Source organism: Elephas maximus, chromosome 10 (genome assembly GCF_024166365.1).
Source record: "Elephas maximus indicus isolate mEleMax1 chromosome 10, mEleMax1 primary haplotype, whole genome shotgun sequence".
Lineage (NCBI taxonomy): Eukaryota > Metazoa > Chordata > Mammalia > Proboscidea > Elephantidae > Elephas > Elephas maximus.
In genome coordinates, this window is record NC_064828.1 from 71859082 (window position 1) to 71878573 (window position 19492).

General features: G+C 43.6%; 1 protein-coding gene across 1 annotated transcript; it reads right to left on the reverse strand.

The window, feature by feature from the left end:
• Window positions 1–1111: 1111 nt before the first annotated feature.
• On the reverse strand, window positions 1112–15053 carry GPR135 (G protein-coupled receptor 135). The gene has a single exon (XM_049898788.1). The coding sequence runs from the start codon at window positions 13022–13024 to the stop codon at window positions 11495–11497; it is 1530 nt and encodes a 509-aa protein (XP_049754745.1). The 5' UTR covers window positions 13025–15053; the 3' UTR covers window positions 1112–11494.
• Between the last annotated feature and the right edge of the window lie 4439 nt (window positions 15054–19492).

A 19492-nucleotide genomic window follows, 5' to 3' on the forward strand; every position in this document is an offset into this window, starting at 1 on the left:
TTACATTTTGTTTCATGTGTATATATTGCCTATTTAAAAATAAAGTAATCAAAAAAATATAAAGGTCTGATTTTGTTTCATGTGTATATATTGCCTATTTAAAAATAAAGTAATTAAAAAAATATAAAGGTCTGATAGAGTGGTAGAGGAACTAGCAAAAGAGGCTAAGAAAGGGGTGTCAGGTGGTAAGAGGAAAATCAGAAGAGAGAAATGTTATAAATGCCAAGAGGGAAGTAGTGTTAATCATGTTTTTATGCTCTGAGAGGTCAAGCAAGGTGGCTGAGAAGTAACCATTGAATTTATGTCATTGGTAACCAATTCTGTGGAGTGGCAAGTGTAGCAGCCAGATGGAAGTGGGATAAGAAAGAAGTGTGGGCTGAAATAGAGATAGGAAGTATGGTAGAACAATATTTTCAAATATTATTTGAGGGATTCCCCACTCCCCCATCCCACTCGACCCCCCATATTTCCTTGTACACCCAGGCCGTTCCTAAATTGAGTCAGCTAGGATTTTCTAGACAGAGGGATCTTTATCTGGTTTATAGTTTAGGTTTATAATGTAAGTACTGTGGGGAACAGGAAGACTTTAGCAAAAATATAAGTTTGAGAGAATATATGATGCTTTAAAAGCCAAGGTGATCATTCCAGAGTCCAGATAAAGATAAATTCAGTTTGGAGGAGAGAAGTGTAGAAAATTGAGGGATTTTAAGTTTCAGGTAGATTTCTGAGAAGTGTCCTTATGTCCTGTCTCCCTCTGTCTGCCCTTGAGGGTTGGCTTGGTAGTGAAATGGAGAGGGAGAAGTTGCCTGACCAACTAATAGGTTTGTTGTGCTTAAAAGCAGAAAGGGCCCATGTCTCATTTTCCATGTAGAGATCAGGAAGGCAACAGCAAGATCTCAGAACAGAAATTGTTGAATGGTTTGACTAGACCAGCATTTTTCAAAGAAAAAGTGTTTTTACTGCAACCCAGAGGAAGGAATCCATTTTACATTGAGACCTAATATACATTGTCATATATACAACCATTCCTTGGTATCTGTAGGGGATTGGTCCCAGGACCTCCGTGGATACGAAAATCCAGGGATGCCCACATTCCTTATATAAAATGGCATAGTATTTGCACATAACCTACATACCTTCTCCTGTATACTTTAAATCATCTCTAGATTACTTATAATTCCTAATACAATGTAAATGCTATGTAAATAGCTGTTTCATCATAACTGAAGACTTGCTCTGGAAGGTAGCCTTTCTCTTCTACGAGCTTCTGGATTTCTTCTGGGAATGCTGATGCTACCTGGGCAGCAGCTGATGCCAATTCACCATGATTTTGATGTTCTTGAGACTGTAGTGCTTTACAGAGCTAGCCAGCCATCCCTTACTAGCCTTAAACTCCTTCCTCTCACTCTCCTCAAGCCTCTCACACTTAGCCTTTGACCACTTTTTAGGGATCATTTTTTTCACAGAAAGAAAGGGCACACACAACACAAACACTGAAAGAACGAGACGCAAGGTGAACAGTTCTCAAACAATGAGTGCTGGAGAGAGACTGAGGGTCTGTGAAACGGCGGGAGGCTATAGCAGGCTACAGAATCATTCACATAGCTTCAGCGTAGTGCTCGGCATGTGGCAAATTCAGTTTTGCTTTTTGGAACTTCCTTTTTTTCCAAATGTTTTTGACCCACGGTTGGATGAATCCCTGGTTGCAGAACCTGCAGATAGGGATGGCTGACTGTACCTGAAATAAAAAGTTTATGAAACTATACTTATTCTTACTATGTGTATTACTTCACTGTTGCTGTGTAACACATTAGCCCCAAACTTAAAACAACAAACAATACCTCACAGCTTCTATGGGTCAGAAATTTGGATGCTGGCTCAAGGTCTCTCATGGAGTTGCAGTCAGAATGGCAGCTAAGGGTACAGTCATTTGAAGGCTTGACTTGGGCTGCTTCCAAGGTGGCTCACTCACATGGTTGTTGGCAGATGGCTGGAGTTCATTGTTGACTATTGGCAAGAAGCCTCAGTTCCTCACCATGTGGATCTCTTTACAAGGCTTCTTGAGTGTCCTCACAACATGGCAGCTGGTTTCCCCCAGAATAAGTGATCCAAAAGAGTGCAAGAAGAAAGCCACAGACATCTTGGTCCTAATATTGAACATTACGCATCTTCATTTTTGCCAAATTCTATTCATTAAAACTGAGTCATTTTAATTCAAATTTTTGAGGAGACAGCAAATGTACCTGTCTTACTTATCTAGTGCTGCTATAACAGAAATACAACAAGTGGATGGCTTTAACAAACAGAAATTTATTCTCTCACAGTTTAGGAGGCTAGAAGTCCAAATTCACAGTGCCAGCTCTAGAAGGCTTTCTGTCTCTGTTGATTCAGGGGGAAGGACCTTGTCATCAATCTTCCCCTGGTCTAGGAGCTTCTCAGCACAGGAACCCCGGGTCCAAAGGATGTACTCTGCTCCTGGCGCTGCTTTCTTAATGGTATGGGGTCTCCCTGTCTCTCTGCTCACTTCTCTCTTTTATATCTCCAAAGAGATTGACTCAAGACACAACCTAATCTTACAGATTGAGTCCTGACTCATTAATATAAACTGCCTGTAATCCTGCCTCATTAACATCATGTTGTTGTTATTGTTGTTAGGTGCCATAGAGACAGTTCCAACTCATAATGACCCTATAGGACACAGTAGAACTGCCCCACAGGGTTTCCAAGGAGTGGATGGTGGATTTGAATTGCCGACTTTTTGGTTAACAGCTGAACTCTTAACCACTATGCCACCACGGCTCCCATTAACATCACAGAAGTAGGATTTACAACACATCGGAAAATCACATCAGATGACAAAATGGTGGACAATCACACAATATTGGGAATCATCGCCTAGTCAAATTGATACACATTCTGGGGGGGATACAATTCAAACCATAACAGCACCTTTCGAAAAGCATTTATTTTTCCAGCCTCTCTTTCATGTGGGGATAACCATGTGCTACAGTTCTGGCCAATGAGATATAATCAGAAATACCTGGGAAGAGCATCTCTTCATGATAAGAAAGTTAAACTTTTTGGGGGGCAGAAGCCTTCTCCCTTTCATCCTTCTTGGAATAAGGAAGAAAAGCTCATTCTGCAGCAACCTTTGCAACAGCCCTCTTGCAAGCACATGGCATCATGCATGAAGTCTACAAGTCCAGGACAGATGTGTAGAAAGATATATCTCTGATTATGTTTTTTCCTGGACTTATTGAGAAACCACTTATCGGTTTTGTTGTGCTTTCTTTTGTTTTTAAGCAGGTCACGAAGTACAGCCTACACTTAAGAGGAGGAGAATTAGGTTCTACTGTTTGAAGGGAGGAGTATCAAATAATTTGTGGACATATTTTAAAACCACCAAACAATGTGTGGTGCAGTCTTATATTTTCTATTCTACCCCACACAATCTCATTTTATTTTAAATGTTGGCTACAACTTATTAAACTAACTTCATGACCAACTGGTTTTGAGTCACAGTCTAAAAACACTCTATTGGCAAAGCTGTGGAGAAACAAGTATACTCATAATATGCACGTGGGAGTGAAAATAGTAAAATGTATAAAAAAGGTAACTTGGCTATCTCTATCAAAATTATAGATGTATTTAACAAGGCAATCCCAATCCAAATACCAAGAGCATTCTTTAAAGAGATGGAAAAACTATTAATTAACTTTGTATGGTAAGAGGAGAGGTCCCAGATAAGTAAAGCACTACTGAAGAAGAATAAAGTAGGAAGACTCGCACAACCTGATCTCGGAACCTACCATACAGCTATGGTAATTAACAGAGCCTGGTAAATGGTACAATGACAGATACATTGACCAGTGGAACAGAATTGAGAACCCAGATGTAAATCCATCCACCTATGGTCACTTGACCTTCAACAAGGGCCCAAAGTCCATCAAATGGGGAAAAGAGAGCCTTTTAAACAAATGATACTGGCAAAATTGGATGTCCATCTGCAAAAAAATGAAAGAGGACCCACACCTCATACCATACGCAAAAACTAATTCAAAATGGATAAAAGACCTAAATATAAAACCAAAAACTATAAAGATCATAGAAGAAAAAATAGTATCAGTGCTAAAAATCCCTGCTGCCATCAAGTCGATTTCATAGCAACCCTGTAGGACAGAGCAGAACTGCCCCACACAGTTCCCAAGGAGTGCCTGGTGAATCTGAACTGCTGACCTTTTGGTTAGCAGCTGTAGCTCTTAATCACTACACCCGGCATTAACAGGATACAAACCATAACTAACAACACACAAACTCCAGAAGATAGGCTAGATAACTGGAATCTTCTAAAAAATTAAACACTTATCCTCATCAAAAGACTTCACCAAGTGAGTAAAAAGAGAACCTACAGACTAGAAAAAAAAATTTGGCTATGACAAATCCGACAAAGGTCTAATTTCTAAAATCTACAGGAAAATTCAACACTTTTACAACAAAAAGACAAATAATTCAATTAAAAAATGGGCAAAGGAAATGAAAAGACACTTCATCAAAGAAGACACATAAGCAGCTAACAAACACATGAGGAAATGCTCGCGATCACTAGCCATTAGAGAAATGCAAATCAAAACCACTATATCATCTCACCCCGGCATTACGGGCATGAATCAAAAAAACAGAAAATGACAAATTTAGGGGAGGCTGCAGGGAGATTGAAACTCTTATGGACTGCTGGTGGGAATGCAAACAACCATTCTGGAAAATGATATGGCACTTCTTTAGAAATAGAAATACCATATGATCCAGCAATCCCATTCCTAGGAATATATCCTAGAGAATAAGCCATCACACAAATAGACATACACACACCCATGTTCACTGCAGCATTGTTCACAATAGCAAAAAGATGGAAACAACCTAGATGCCCATCAAGAGATGAATAGATAAACTCTAGTAATACACACAATGGAACACTACACAATGATAAAGAACGATCAAGAATCTACAAAGCATCTCACAACATGGATGCCACTGGAGGGCATTCTGCTGAGTGAAATAAGTCAATCACAAAAGGACAAATATTGTATGGGACCACTACTATAAAAACTCATGAAAAGGTTTACACACAGAGAAATAATCTTTGATGGTTACGAGGGAGGGGAGGGGCAGGGATGGAAAAAAACACTAAATAGACAGTATGGTAACTGTGATGAAGGGTAAGACAGTAAACAACACAGGGAAACCCAGCACAGCTTGTACAAGGCAAGGTCATGGAAGCTCCATAGATATATCCAAACTCCCTGAGAGACTGAATTACCGGGCTGAGGGCTGTGGAGGCCATGGTCTCCGGGAATAACACGGTTGACATAACATAGTTTATAAAGAACATGTTCTACATTCTACTTTGGTGAGGAGCATCTGGGCTTTTAAAAGATGGTGAGCTGCCATCTGAGATACTCCACTCATCTCAGCCCATCTGGAGTGAGAGAGAATGAAGAAAACCAAAGACACAAGAGAAAGATTAGTCCAAAGGACTAATGGACCACAACGACCACAACCTCCACCAAACTGAGTCCAGCACAACTAGATGGTGCCTGGCTACCACCACTGACTGCTCTGACAGGGATCACAATAGAGGGTCCCAGGCAAAGCTGGAGAAAAATGTAGAACAAAATTCTAACTCACAAAAAAAGATCAGAATTACAGGCCCGACAGCGTCTGGGGAAACACGAAGAGTATGGCCCCTGGACGCCCTTTGAGCTCAGTAATAAAGTCATTCCTCAGGCTCACCCTTCAGCCAAAGATTAGACAGGCCCATAAAACAAAAAACTAAATGGGCACACCAGCCCAAGGGCAAGGACTAGAAGGCAGGAGGAGACAGGAAAGCTGGTAATAGGGAACCCAAGGTTGAGAGAGTGTTGACATGTCGTGGGGTTGGTAACCAATGTCACAAAACAATATTTGTACTAATTGTTTAATGAGAAGCTACTTTGTTCTGTAAACCTTCATCTGAAGGAAAATAATAATAAACTAAAATATTGTTAAAAAAAAGAAATAAAAAAATTATAGATGTATTTACCCTTTGACTTATCACTCCTACCTATGGTAATCTACCCTATAGAAATACAGGAGGACATCATGCTTGGTAAAGTAGAGGGTCAGTGAAGAAGAGGAAGACCCTCGATGATTTGGATTGAAACAGTGGCTGCAAGAATGGGTTTAAGTATAACAATTGTGAGGATGGCACAGGACCGGGTGGTGTTTTATTCTGTTGTACATATGGTGGCTATGAGTCAGAACACCACCAACAGCCCTATAGAAATACCTGCACACATACAAAAAGACTTACATATGAGATAACTTACTGCAGCATTATTTACTAATATTAAAAGATAGAAAATAGATTTCGGTATCTTCACACTGTGGAATACCATGTGTGATGGTAAAGATTGTGTGTCAGCTTGGCTAGGCCATGGTTCTTAGTGTTCATATATGATCACCCCCATGATGGGATCTGCTGTGAGTAGCCAATCAGTTGAAAGGGAGTTTCTTTGGATATGTAGCCTGCATCCAAATATAAGTGGACATTCTGGCTTTTGCTTGCTCTGGATCCTACAGCTGCCTCTTGTTCTTTTTTCTCCAGTTCTTGGGACTTGAGCTAGCAGCTTACCTGCTGATCTTGGGATTCATTAGTCTTCACAGCCTGTGAGCCAGAGCCCTGCTCTGCCAATCGGGTTTGCCAGCGCCTGTGGCTACGTGAATTAGGAGAAGTCTCCATTCTGATCCGTGGACTTCGCAGGTGCCAGCCTCTACAACTGCATGAGCTGTTTCCTTGATACAAATCTCTCTCTATATATATTTATATGCTTTACTGGTTTTGCTTCTCTAGAGAACCCAGCCTAAGATACCATGCAACTGTTAAAAAAAGAAAAAAATATATACAAGAAAGCTTTCAGTGTACTACGTGGAAAAATCTCCAAGATATATTGTTAAATAAAAAAGCAAGGAGCAGAACAGCGTGTAGTACGCTAACTTCTGGGTATAAAATGGAGAATGTCAAGAAAATATGCCTTTGCTTATACCTGCATAAAGAAACAAGAAAACAATAAAAATGGTTGCGTGAAAGAGGTCAGAACAGGGTGAATGGGGTCAGGTGCGGGCAAGAGCTTGCGGTATTTTTTCCTGTATGTAGTATCCTCAATTAACAGTTTTTTTTTTTTTTTCTTTCAATACTTTGAGTATGTCATCCTATTGTCACCTGGGCTCCATTGATTCTGATGAGAAGTCAGCTGTTAATCTAATTGAAGTTCCTTTGTATGTGACGGGTATGTAACAGTGAAGTAGGGGCAAAGGTTATCTTTCAAATGGGTAGGAATTTGGTTAAAAGTTTGAGTAGAGTAAGTCTGAAGGGTCACTGAAGTACTTGGGAAAAAAGAGTGAGCTGAGAAGTGGAAAGGTTCAGGTTGCAGGCATGGAGGAGGGGTCAGGTGAGCTGGCGGACTCTCAGTGAAGAGGCTTCTAACCAACCTGACTTTATAATTTTTCTCCAGCTATGCTCAGCTGCCCTGGAACAGGAATGGAGAAGATGGATGATTAAGGTCATCTAGAGGTAGAATTTAGTCCAGGGTGAAACTGCTCAGAACCTCTTTACATACTTAAAAAAAATATATATCTTACCTATATATTTACCACAACAAAAAATACATAAAAGCATACATCTTAAATTGCTGTTCTCCAAATTAAAGAAAACACTTCTTTTAAATTTTATGACATCTATTTTCCCATCGCTTTAATAACTGTCTTTATCTTCCCTAGCTTTTTTCCAGGTTTCCTATTGCCTTTCACAAATTAGAGAGGCAGTACAGTGTAGCAGTTAAGAGAGGGCTTCTGACACCAATCTGCCCAGTACCAAGCCTATGTCTAGCACTTACTAGCTGTGTGACCTTAGCCAAATCACTTAGCATCTCTATGCCTCAATTTTCTTATTTGTAAAATGGAGGAGTGATAAGTTTTCTTATCTGTAAAATGGAGGATTAAATGAGCTAATGTATGTACTACACTGAGTATTACTTGTTACTGTTATTTTTGCAATCTAAATGAAATAAATTAGGAGCAGAATGAGACGTGAAGGGTTATTCTGGCCTTCACATAGCATATAATATTTGAATACATCCCAGTATTTCATAGCTTCCACTTCCCCTTTCCCCACATAAACCAAACTGAAAACCAAACCCATTGCCGTCTAGTCAACTCTGACTCATAGTGAACCTGTAGGACAGAGTAGAACTGCCCCACAGTGTTTCTAAGAAGCGGCTGGTGGATTCAAACTGCCGATTCAAACCAGGGCCCCTTGTGTGCTCATAGTCAACATAAGGAAAGGTCTACGTCTTAGATTTCTTTGAGTTATTCTTTCTCCATTCTCTATTTAAGCCATTGTTTTTTGTCCCTAAATATTTACAGCTGAACTGAGATTGGTTGCTGGCCTTTGCTTTGTATATCTTTTGTTTCCAAATTCATCTCCTTCTCTTTGATAACCACTTCTGAAAATGCTGCACTTTTCTTCTCCATAGCTAAATTAAAGAGCCCTAGTTGTGGCCAATTCTTATAAAACACAAGCTCCTTAATTAGTCTCTAAGTACCCTTAAAGCAGGTACTGTGATTTCTCCCTTTTAGTAGCATCAGCACCTAAGAAGTTGCCCTACATAAAGCAGGAGACAAAAACAACAGCTGATGATGATGATGATGATAATAGTGCCATTTCTCATCCTTGGTTTCCCTAACAATAGACCTTTGTGGGGACCCCAGAGAGTAGATGAGAGAATATAGGCTTTGCAGCCAAACAGACTGCGGTTCAAATCCTAATTCTACCACTGTTTAGTTGTATAGCTTCAAACAAACAAAACACTGTAAACTGTTTAGTAACTTATTGGTAGCTTTCTCTCTTTCCCCTCCTGATCTTCCCAACCATGATTCTTAGAGCCACTAATAGAATGATTTCTCTAAGCCACCCTTCCCTAAAACGTCCTACCACTGAAGAAGTAGGGTGGAACTTTCTTTTCTGCCTTAAAGTTCTTTATGCCCTCACCTTGTCACTTCTAATCTCTAAGATTTTCCCTTCCTTCACCACGCATATTTATTCCATGCCATATTTACCTTTAATGGTCCCTGGGTGGCACAAACGGTCTGCACCTGACTGTACACCTAACGATTGGTGATTTGAACCCACCCAGCAGCATTGTGGAAGAAAGGCCTGGCGATCTGCTTCCATAAAGATTACGGCTGAGAAAAACAGCCAAGAAATCCCTATGGAGCAGTTTTATTGCGTAACACATGGGGTCGCTGGGAGTTGGAATCAACTTAATGGGCGTTAGGTCACTGGGTCACTCAGTATTTCCCTTTAACACACCTTCCTTCAATTCTTCTTTTCAGGCAATATCCTATTTTGCAGCATGCTCATCCCCTTTCCCTAAGATCTCTAAGTCTGTCCTTTAGTCACAGTTGCTGAATTCCTATTCTGACATTTTTCAGAATTGGCAGACTTTATCATTTCTTCCTGAATACTAGATGTGACTTCCATTTTCTAATAATGCCACAAAATGCACTTTTTTTGCCTTTAACAGGCAAATACTGTAGATATGTATTAAATGTTAGTTCCACTGAGCTAAGTCTGAATATGATATAATAAGTGCCTAGAAGTGAGAGATTATCTCATCTAGTTTGTATTAGATTGAGTGTGGCAAAATACACACAGATAACCTATAAACTTCTGACTGTGAGGATGCCTTGAGAAGGGGGAAAATTAAACCATCTTTAGCTCTGACATGAACCATGTATTTCCATCTTTGACTACAAAATAATGACATATGCCCTGTCACACAAATAATTAAATACTATTAGACATCTTCAAATACTTTACAAGAAGAAAAAAATGCTGGCTATTTCACATGAAATCTCCAGATGATAGCCGAAGTTGTTTCATATCAAAAGTACTATGTGAAGACTATGAAATGTGGAAGAAAATGGGGAGGAGGGAGGGACAGGACAGAGGAAAGAGGGAGAACAAAAACATCTTTTAAATATCTGAGAAAATGATTCTGTGTACAGTCACATTAATGTGAGAAATTTCACACACATGAATCCTGAATTGTGCTTGTGAATTATTTTAACAAGCATCTTTGTTTTGCACATTTCTGAAAATACTATTTTCAGCTTGACTGAAGTACCTCTGTAATTTTATGGCTGTTTTTAATACCTATTACATATCATCTCATACCTAGTCTCCCTTTCTAATAAAGACTACATTATTATAGACAAGCCATGTCTGTAAAGCAATGATTCATTTTTTTTTTTTAAACCAACAGATCCAAATTTCCAGATGTAGGAGAGTATGGTCCTCTTGGAAAGCTCTATGCTTACTCCAAGAATGGGGCCACTACTCAAAATATTTATAAAATTCCTTTTTGGAATCGTCTTCAAGTTATTTATATGCCACATAGGGAAGCCAATTTTGTTACTTTATAGAGCTCTCCTTTTTTATTAAAAAAAAAAAAAGTGGCATACTCACCTTATTCAAAACTCGACTTCAAATTACATCTTTGGCTGCATCCAAAAATAAAATTTATCTCAAAAGACAAATATTTTCCATTATGAAAGATATTTTTTTCTAATGCGAAGCATTCTAAGAGTAGCATTCCAAAAACTATCAGAAATAAAAGTAGCAAGTTAGAGTATGGGTAAAGATGGCGGGGCGGGGGGTGTGGGGAAGGGACACTAATTTTTACGTATAATTTTGGAATGCTTTAAAAAACCAGTCATTTCTTTATGTTCATACTTCTATTTGTCCTTCAGAAAACACTGAAATTTTATCTAGTAATAAGCCATCTTTTCAAAACCTTAAAATTGTTTTATACTGGCATGAATTTAAAATTTTCCATAAAGATCAAGGTGGAGAGGGAAGCGCAACAAAGTGTTCAAGGATGAAAAATGTACCTCCCCTAACTTAAGCACCCAAAGAATATATCAGAGGTGCAAGTTCTAGAAATCTGAAGTTTTGTTGGATGCTGGTGACTTAGAGTGACCTTCAAGTGGCTCTGAGGGTCTCCTTTCATTCCTGAAATTGTATTTGAACAAATACTAGTTGCAGTCAATGATTCTTTTTTGTTGTTGTTATTGTTGTTGGTTTGTTTCACAGTGTAATTCCTGTAATATGAATTTTCAGTAATTGTGAATTTTATTTTTTTCATTTTTGGCACTTACACTTCACAATGCTTGGTTGTGTGGTTTAAGATTGTTTTAATTTTTACATTCCCTTCGGTACTTTTGAAGATGGGAACATTGTCTTTTATGGAGCCCTTTGGGGGAAGTGGTAAGCCTACCCCTCTGTCTCTTTTAAATGTTTGGCTTTATGAAATCCCACGATTTCCCCTGGAATCTTGTATCACTAAAACAAGGGGGTGGAAATTTGCTTCCACAAGCTTTTAACTCACAATCCTTCTTAGAAGCTGGTATCTCCGGTTTCCAATTTAGGTTGTTTGGTCGCTGCTGCCACAAGCTCTGCTGGCCCCTCCCGGCAGAAAAGCACAACTGGATTTTTGCAGGCCCACATGGCTATGTCCCCTCCCGCACCGCTGGCTGGGTTCGAAGTGGACATCCTGCTGCAGGGTCCCAGCCGGTTGGCACAGCGATTTCGAAGGCGATTGCGGCTTCGGGCTCGTAAACCCGGGCGCTGAGTGGGCAGGAAAAGGTCTACATTCCTAGTCCTGTAGCCTTCTTCCCGGTTGCGCCCAAGGAGCATCGAAATGTTGGGGTTGCGGATGGCATAGATGACAGGGTTGATGGCCCCATTGGCCCAGGTCAGCCAGACAGCCACCACGTTGAGGGGCGAGGGGGTCTGCGCGGCTTGGGCCTGCTGAACCGCAGCCAGCAGCACCAGGAAGCAGTAGGGCCCCCAGCAGCCCATGACAAAGACGATCATGATCAGCACGGTGGTGGCCGTGCGCACCTCGCTGAAGAAGCGCACCACGCGCGCGTAGGTGGTCACCGGCCGCACGCGCATGTCCGACAGGCGCACGGTCTTGCAGATGTGGTAGTGGCAGAAGCCCATGAGCAGGAAGGGCAGCAGGTAACAGGCCACCACCAGCCCCACGCTGTAGGCCGCGCCCAGCTGCGCGGGGTCCGGGGAGGTCTGGTACAGGCAGCCGTGGAAGCTCTGCGCCGCCGGGGGCTCCAGGGGTGCCCTCAGCAGCTCCCAGGGCAAGGAGAAGCCCAGGGCCGCCAGCCAGGCGCCCGCCAGCAGCTGCAGCGCGCGGCGACGGCCGATCTTCTCCCGGGGCGGACGCACGATGGCGCAGTAGCGGTCCAGCGAGATGAGGGCCACGCTGAACGTGGAGACGATGCCGAAGCACGAGCTGAAGAAGCGGCTAGCGGCGCAGAAGCCGCGCCAGGGCCCCATGGAGGCGGCGGTGGCAGCAGCGGGGGCCGAGCCCCCGGGGGGCGTAAAGAGATCCAGGAAGGCGGCGGGCAGGCAGAGCAGCGCCGTGAGCAGGTCCGAGAGGGACAAGGACAGGATAAAGGAGTTGGTAACGGTGCGGAGCTGCCGGTGCTTCACGATCACCCCCATCACCGCGCAGTTGCCCAGGCTAGACAGCAGGAAGATGAGCAGGAGGACGAGCGCCTGGGCCGCCACCACGGCCCCGTGCGACAGTAGCTGCACCGCCTCAGGGCCCAGCGGCGGCCTCCCCGCCGCCCCCGCCGCTGCCGCCACCACCCCGAGCCCGCCGAGGCCGCCGCCAGCGGGGGCGGCAGCAGTGCCGCCCCCGCTCCCGTCGCTCTGGTTCCCCAGCGCCGCGGCCGCTGCGGTCGCCGCGGTCGCCAGGGTGCTGAAGGAGCGCACGGCCGCCGCCGCCGCCGCCGCCGAGGAAGTCCCGCCAGGCGCGCCGGCCGCGGAGGGGGCGTCGGGCTGCGGGCTGCCCAACAAGGAGGTGGTCACTGGCGGGCGAGCCTGCGGCGGCGGCGGCTGCTCCATGGGGCCCCGCGGTGGCCGCGAGTCTGTTCATCCCGTACGGGGAAAGCAGCGGTTCGGCCGGCCGGCGGGGTGGTTCGGGGCCGGGGGAGGAGTGGCCGCTGCCAGGAAGGGTGGCTGACGCCCGGCCCGGACCGGAGGAGCCTTTGACGTGGGTTCCAGGCGTTGCCGAGGGAACCGCGTGTTTACGCAGGAGCGCGGGGCGGGACGCCAGAGTCCAGTGCCCTCCGAAACGCCGGCCCACGCCACTGCAGCTGAGCTTCAGATAATGCCAGTATGGCCTCCGTAGGGAGCACTGACCCGCCAGATAAAGCGGAACTGGCCAGCACACAAATGACCAATTCAACCAGGGTTCATTCGCGCTCGCTCTTGTAGGGTACAAATGTCCTACAGGGAGGTCTTTCTTGGGGGAAGAGGGATACTCTTTGCTTCCTGTGGGTGTTTTGATTTGGCATACTGGAATCGACACGATGGCAACAGGTTTCGTTTTTGTTCTTTTGTTTTAATGCCGGTAGAAAAGGAATCTAGAACCGGAAGTGAAAAACAGCCCAAATCTGGGGTTCTTAAAAATTTAAGCCAAAAAACCCAAACCCATCTCCGCAGAGTCGATTCTGACTCATAGTGACCCTGTGGTGCTCCAGCCTGATCATGCACCAGAATCACTTAGAGGCCTAGACCTAAACCAAGAGCTTCCAATTCAGTAGGTCTGGGGTAGTGCCTGAGAATGCACGTTTCTAACAAGTTCCAGACGATGTTGCTGGGCCAAGGGCCAGAACACTTTGAGAACCACGAATCCAATGGGCTTGTTAAAATGCAGGTTCCCTGGCTGACTCCTAGAATTACTGACGATGGACCTATGAATCCAAATGTCATAGGTGATTCCGATGCAGGTGATCCCAGGAGGTAGAATATGGACCTTGGAGGAAGGAGGTCACTCTGATTCCAAAGGCCTGGGTTTCAGGGATATAACTAGCTAACACGTGTGTAGGGAGTGGGACGGAGAAAGGAGAGGGACTGGTTTCTTGCCCTGCTTGCAGCCTTCCTCTGTTCTCTGGAATGTGGTGCGTTTGGAGTCTAAGGTGCTGCCAGCCAGGCAGTCAGCAAGCACACTTGCACCTCCAGGTATCCTCTCCAGGGCTTGATTGCCCAGGGGAGGAGCATCTCAAGTTTCTGTGCATGGCTTCTAATGGGGAGAAATGTGATTAACCCTCAGCTTAACCCTGGGCCTTTCTCTAAAGCAGTAGTTCACGAAGTGTGATCCCTGCACCATCAACATCAGTATCACCTGGAAACTTGTTAAAAATGCAATTCTTGGGCCGCATCCTAGACCTACGGTATTCCTTTCCTCATTTAAAAAGAAGAAAAAAAAAATTGCTGTCTAGTCTGACTCACAGTGACCCCTTAGAACAGAGTAGAACTGCCCCATAGGGTTTCCCAGGAGCAGCTGGTGGATTCGAACTGCTGACCTTTTAGTTAGCAGCCTGAGCTCTTAACCACTTCACCACCAGGGTTCCATATTCCTTTCCTAGGACTGCCTAAACAGAGTACCACAAACTAGGGGGTTTAAAACAATAGGAAATCATTGTCTCACAGTTCTGGAGACTATAAGTCCAAAATCAAGATGTTGGCAAGGCCATGTTCTTTCTGAATCTCTAAGGAAAAATCCTTTCCTGTCTCGTCTTATCTTCTGCTGGTTTGTGATAATCCTCGGTTTATAAATAGCATCATTTCCATCTCTGCCTCCATCTTCACATGGCTTTCTTCCTGTGTGTCTATTCTCTTCTTCCTTTTTTTATGCGGATACCACTCATATTGGATTAGTACCCACCCTACTCCAGTATGACCTGATGTTAACTGATAGCATCTTCAAAGATCCTATTTCCAAACATGGTCACATCACAGTTATAGGGGCTGAGGACTTTGACATAGCTTTTTGGGAGACACAATGAACCCACAACCCTACTGAATCTGAAACTCTGAGGGTGGGGCCTAGCCGCTTGTGTTTTAACAAATCCTCTAGTTGATTCTGATGCATGCTGAAGTTTGAGAGCCAATGTTCTAAACAAGGTATAACTGCTAGTGTTAGAATCAATGATATTAGAGCTGTGGGTACTTATTTCAGTGAGGAAAAATATCCTTTTGGAAATTTACATTATAAATAGAAGTGTTTCTCAATCTGAACACCATTGACGTTGTAGGCTGAATAATTCTTTGTTGCGGCAGGGAAGTTCTGTGCTACGTAGGATGTTTAGAAGCATCCCTGGCCTCTACCCACTAGAAGCCAGTAGCACTTAACCCACTATGACAACCAAAATGTCTCCAGACATTGTCAAATATCTCTTGGGGAAGGGTGCAAAATCACCCTCCCATTGAGAATGACTGAATTATAACAAAAATATTATAACTATAATACCAAAAAACCCAAACCAGTTACCATGGAGCTGATTCCAACTCATGGAGACCTCATGTGTGTCAGAGTGGAACTGTGCTCCATAGAATTTTCAGAGGCTGGGTTTTCAGAAGTAGATTGCCAGGCCTTTTTTTCTGAGGCACCTCTGATTAATTTACTTAGCAATCTGTGCTAGGTTTTAGCAAGCAACAAATAAAATAAGGATGCCAGTTCAAAGAGGCTTACTTACTGTCTGAGGCAAACACAAATATATAATGTGATATAAAAATAATATACTGAAACTTCATTCTATGGGGGTAACTAACTACTAGAGTAGCTGGTGATGACTTCACGGAAGAGGTGTCACTGGACGCTCTTAAAAAAAAAAGGGGCAGGACATTTGATATGTATGCAAAGTTGGAAGGTTAGTGTTAATGTACTTGGTTCTTGGGTACTGATGAGAAGTGTTTAAATTCTAGGATACATGCAGGTGGGGATTAAAGAGGAAAATAAATCACAGAAGTTTTTGAAAAACCTTGTATACGATGTAACAGAGTATGAACTTCATGGGGGAGGGGGAGAGACAAGGGTACTAGCCACTGAAGGATTTTAAGCAAGAGAGGGCATGATCAGACGTATACTTTAGAAGGACAAGAGGACCGCACACTCTCCTGGTTTTCTTCCTTCCTCATTGGCCTAGTTGGCCTGCTGGTTCATCCTCTTCTGCCTGCCTAGCCTTTAAATACTGGAGTTTCATCAAGGCCTGGTCTTTGGCTCTTCTAGACATCCATCATCTCACCCACATCCAGGGCTTCAAAGACTATATACTCGTAACTCCAAAGTATATGTCTTGCCCTTACCCACGTATCTTGCTACTTAGCATTTCCCCTTGGGTGTTGTCATGGATTGAGTTGTGTCCCTCCAAAATAAGTATCAACTTGGTTAGGTCATGATTCCCAGTACTGAGTGACTGACCCACCATTTAGTCTTTTTTTTTTCTTTTTTTTAAATTTATTGTGCTTTAAGTGAAAGTTTACAAATCAAGTCAGTCTCTCATACAAAAACTTGTACACACCTTGCTATGTACTCCTAGCTGCTCTCCCCCTAATGAGACGGCACGCTCCTCCTTCTCCACCCTATATTCCCTGTGACCTTTCAGCCAGCTCCTGTCCCCCTCTGCCTTCTCATCTGCCTCCAGATAGGAGCTGCTCACATAGTCTCATGTGTCTACTTGAGCCAAGAAGCTTACTCCTCACCAGTATGATTTTCTGTCTTACAGTCCCATCCAATCCCTGTTTGAAGAGTTGGCTTCGGGAATAGGCTAGCAGAGAGTCCGGGGACCATGACCTCTGGGGTCCCTCCAGTCTCAGTCAGACCATTCAGTCTGGTGTTTTTATGAGAATTTGAGATCTGCATCCCACTATTTTCCTGCTCCATCAGGGATTCCCTTTTGTGTTCCCTGCCAGGGCAGTCATCGGTGGTAGCTGGGCACATCCAGTTCTTCTGGTCTCAGGCTGATGTAGGCTCTGGTTTATAAGGCCCTTTCTGTCTCTTGGGCTTATATTTATCTTGTGTCTTTGGTGTTCTTCATTCCCCTTTGCTCCAGGTGGGTTAAGACCAATTGATGCATCTTAGATGGCCGCTTACTAGCTTTGAAGACCCCAGACACCATTCACCAAATTGAGATGCAGAACGCTTTCTTAATACATTTTGTTACGCCATTTGACCTAGATGTTCCCTGAAACCATGGTCCCCAGACCCCCATCCCTGCTACTCTGGCCTTCAGAGCGTTCACCATGTAGTCATTTGATGAGATTATCCTATGTGTTATAAATCCTATCACTATGATAGATTAATGGCAGTTGTATTAGTCAGATCTACAAGACTGGATAGTGTCTTAAGCCAATCTCTTTTGAGATAAATAAAAGCGACAAGCAAGCAGAGAGACAGGAGGGCCTCATACCACCAAGAATGAGGAGCAGAGTGTGCATCCTTTGGACCCCAGGTCCCTGGGCTGAGAAGGTCCTCAACCAGGGGAAGATTGACGACAAGAACCTCCCTCCAGAGCCGAGAAGAGAAAGCTTTATCCTGGAGCCGATGCCCTGAATTTGAACTTGTAGCCTACTAGACTGTGAGAGAATAAATGTCTCTTTGTTGAAGCCATCCACTGTGGTACTTCTGCAGTAGCTGCACTAGATGACTAAGACAGGTATCTAAAATCACCTCCAACTCAAAATGTCCAAAAATAGAATACATGATTCTCCTCCAAATTCCTCTCTAAAAGCTTGGTCCTCAATCTTTTGTATCTCAGAAAATGGCACCGCTATTCGTCTACCTTGCAAGCCAAAAACTTAGGATTCTTCCTTCATAAATTCCTCCTCATTACCAGCCCGTGTGCAATCCATCACCAAGAACTGGTGGATTTTACTTCCCAAGTATCTTTTTATCTGTTCACTTTCTCAATCACTTCATCTGCCACCTGAATCCTGGCTTTCATCATCTCTTCTTAGGATCACTGCTGTCGCCTACTGATGGATCTCCCCACATCCACCCCTACTCAACACTGAAGGCCAAATGCTCTTTTCAGATTTGATCATGCCATTCACTTATTCATAACCCCATAATGACTTTCCCCATTTAGTTTAGGATAAAGACCCCAATCTTCAATATTTCCTACAAGGCACTGCATGATTTGACATCTCCTTCCTCTCCAGTCTCATTTTGGGGCCACTTCTCATTTGTTCCACTCTAGCCACATGGGTCTTCTGTGAGTTATTTAAACTTTCCATTTTAGAGTATTTGCTATCCCCTCTGCCTGGAGCCCTGGTGGTGCAGTGGTTAAAAGCTACGGCTGCTCATCAAAAGGTCGGCAGTTCAGATCCACTAGCCACTCCTTGGAAACCCTATGAGCAGTTCTACTCTGTTCTATCCGGTCGTTATGAGTTGGAATCAACTTGACCGCATGGGGTTTGGTTTTGTTTTTTGGTCTACCTGGAAAGCTCCATCCTTCATCCTGTCATCATCCCCCTCCCATTCCCTTGGATCCCCACCTCCACACAAATGTTAGTCCCTCAGGGGAAGTCTTCCTTGACTGACCACCCCCCCCACACACACATATTAGATCATGTTCCCATTAGTGTTCCTTTGTTGTCCATAATCACCATCCATAATTATATTTTTTGTGATTACCTGAGTATTACCTGCATCTCTGTGTAGGCTGTAGGCTCTATGAGGGTCAGAAACTAGTCTGTTTGGTGTTTTACTAGATCCCCAGCACTTAGCACCTTGGCAGTTTGCTGATATCCAAAAAATATTTTTTGAGTGAGTACAGGTGGAAAAGAAACTCTGGTGCCATAATGGTTAAGAACTATGGCTGCTAACCAAAACGTCAGCAGTTCAAATCCACCAGGTGCTCCTTGGAAACTCTATGGGGCAGTTCTACTCTGTGCTAGAGGAAACTGGGGATATAAGCGAGCAGTATTTAGAAGACAGAATCAATAGGACTATGTGACTGATTAGACACAGGTGAGAGGAGGAAGAGTCAATTTGCCCTGGAGTTTTTTAATCCAAAGGAGACAGGGTGAGGTACAGAAGGAATTAGTATTATTCCAAGGGCTGAGCTCTGATTTGGATTAAAATTTAGAAAGATTTGGGTAATATCTATTTTTAATGTGTAAGTCAATATTCAAGAAAGAATACATTTTTATTAAAGTACTGTATCCTAGGACTAATTCTGGCTGTCCTATCTGAGAAATGGAGGAAGTGTAGTGGGAACATACTGGACTTGGAGTCAAATGTCTCAGATTTACAGCCTCTAACATGACCTTTGGAGCCGTGGTGGTGCAGTAGTTAAGACCTTGGCTGCCAACCAAAGGTCGGCAGTTGGAATCCACCAGCTGTTCCCTGGAAACCCTATGGGGTGGTTCTACTCTGTCCTACAGGGTCACTGTGAGTCAGAATCTACTCAAGGGCAATGGGTTTAAAAATGGGTTTAGGTTTGGGGTAATGTGATCTTAAGGAGCCCTGGTGGCACAGTGGTTAAGCACTTGGCTGCTAACCAAAAGGTTGGCCGGTTCAAGCCC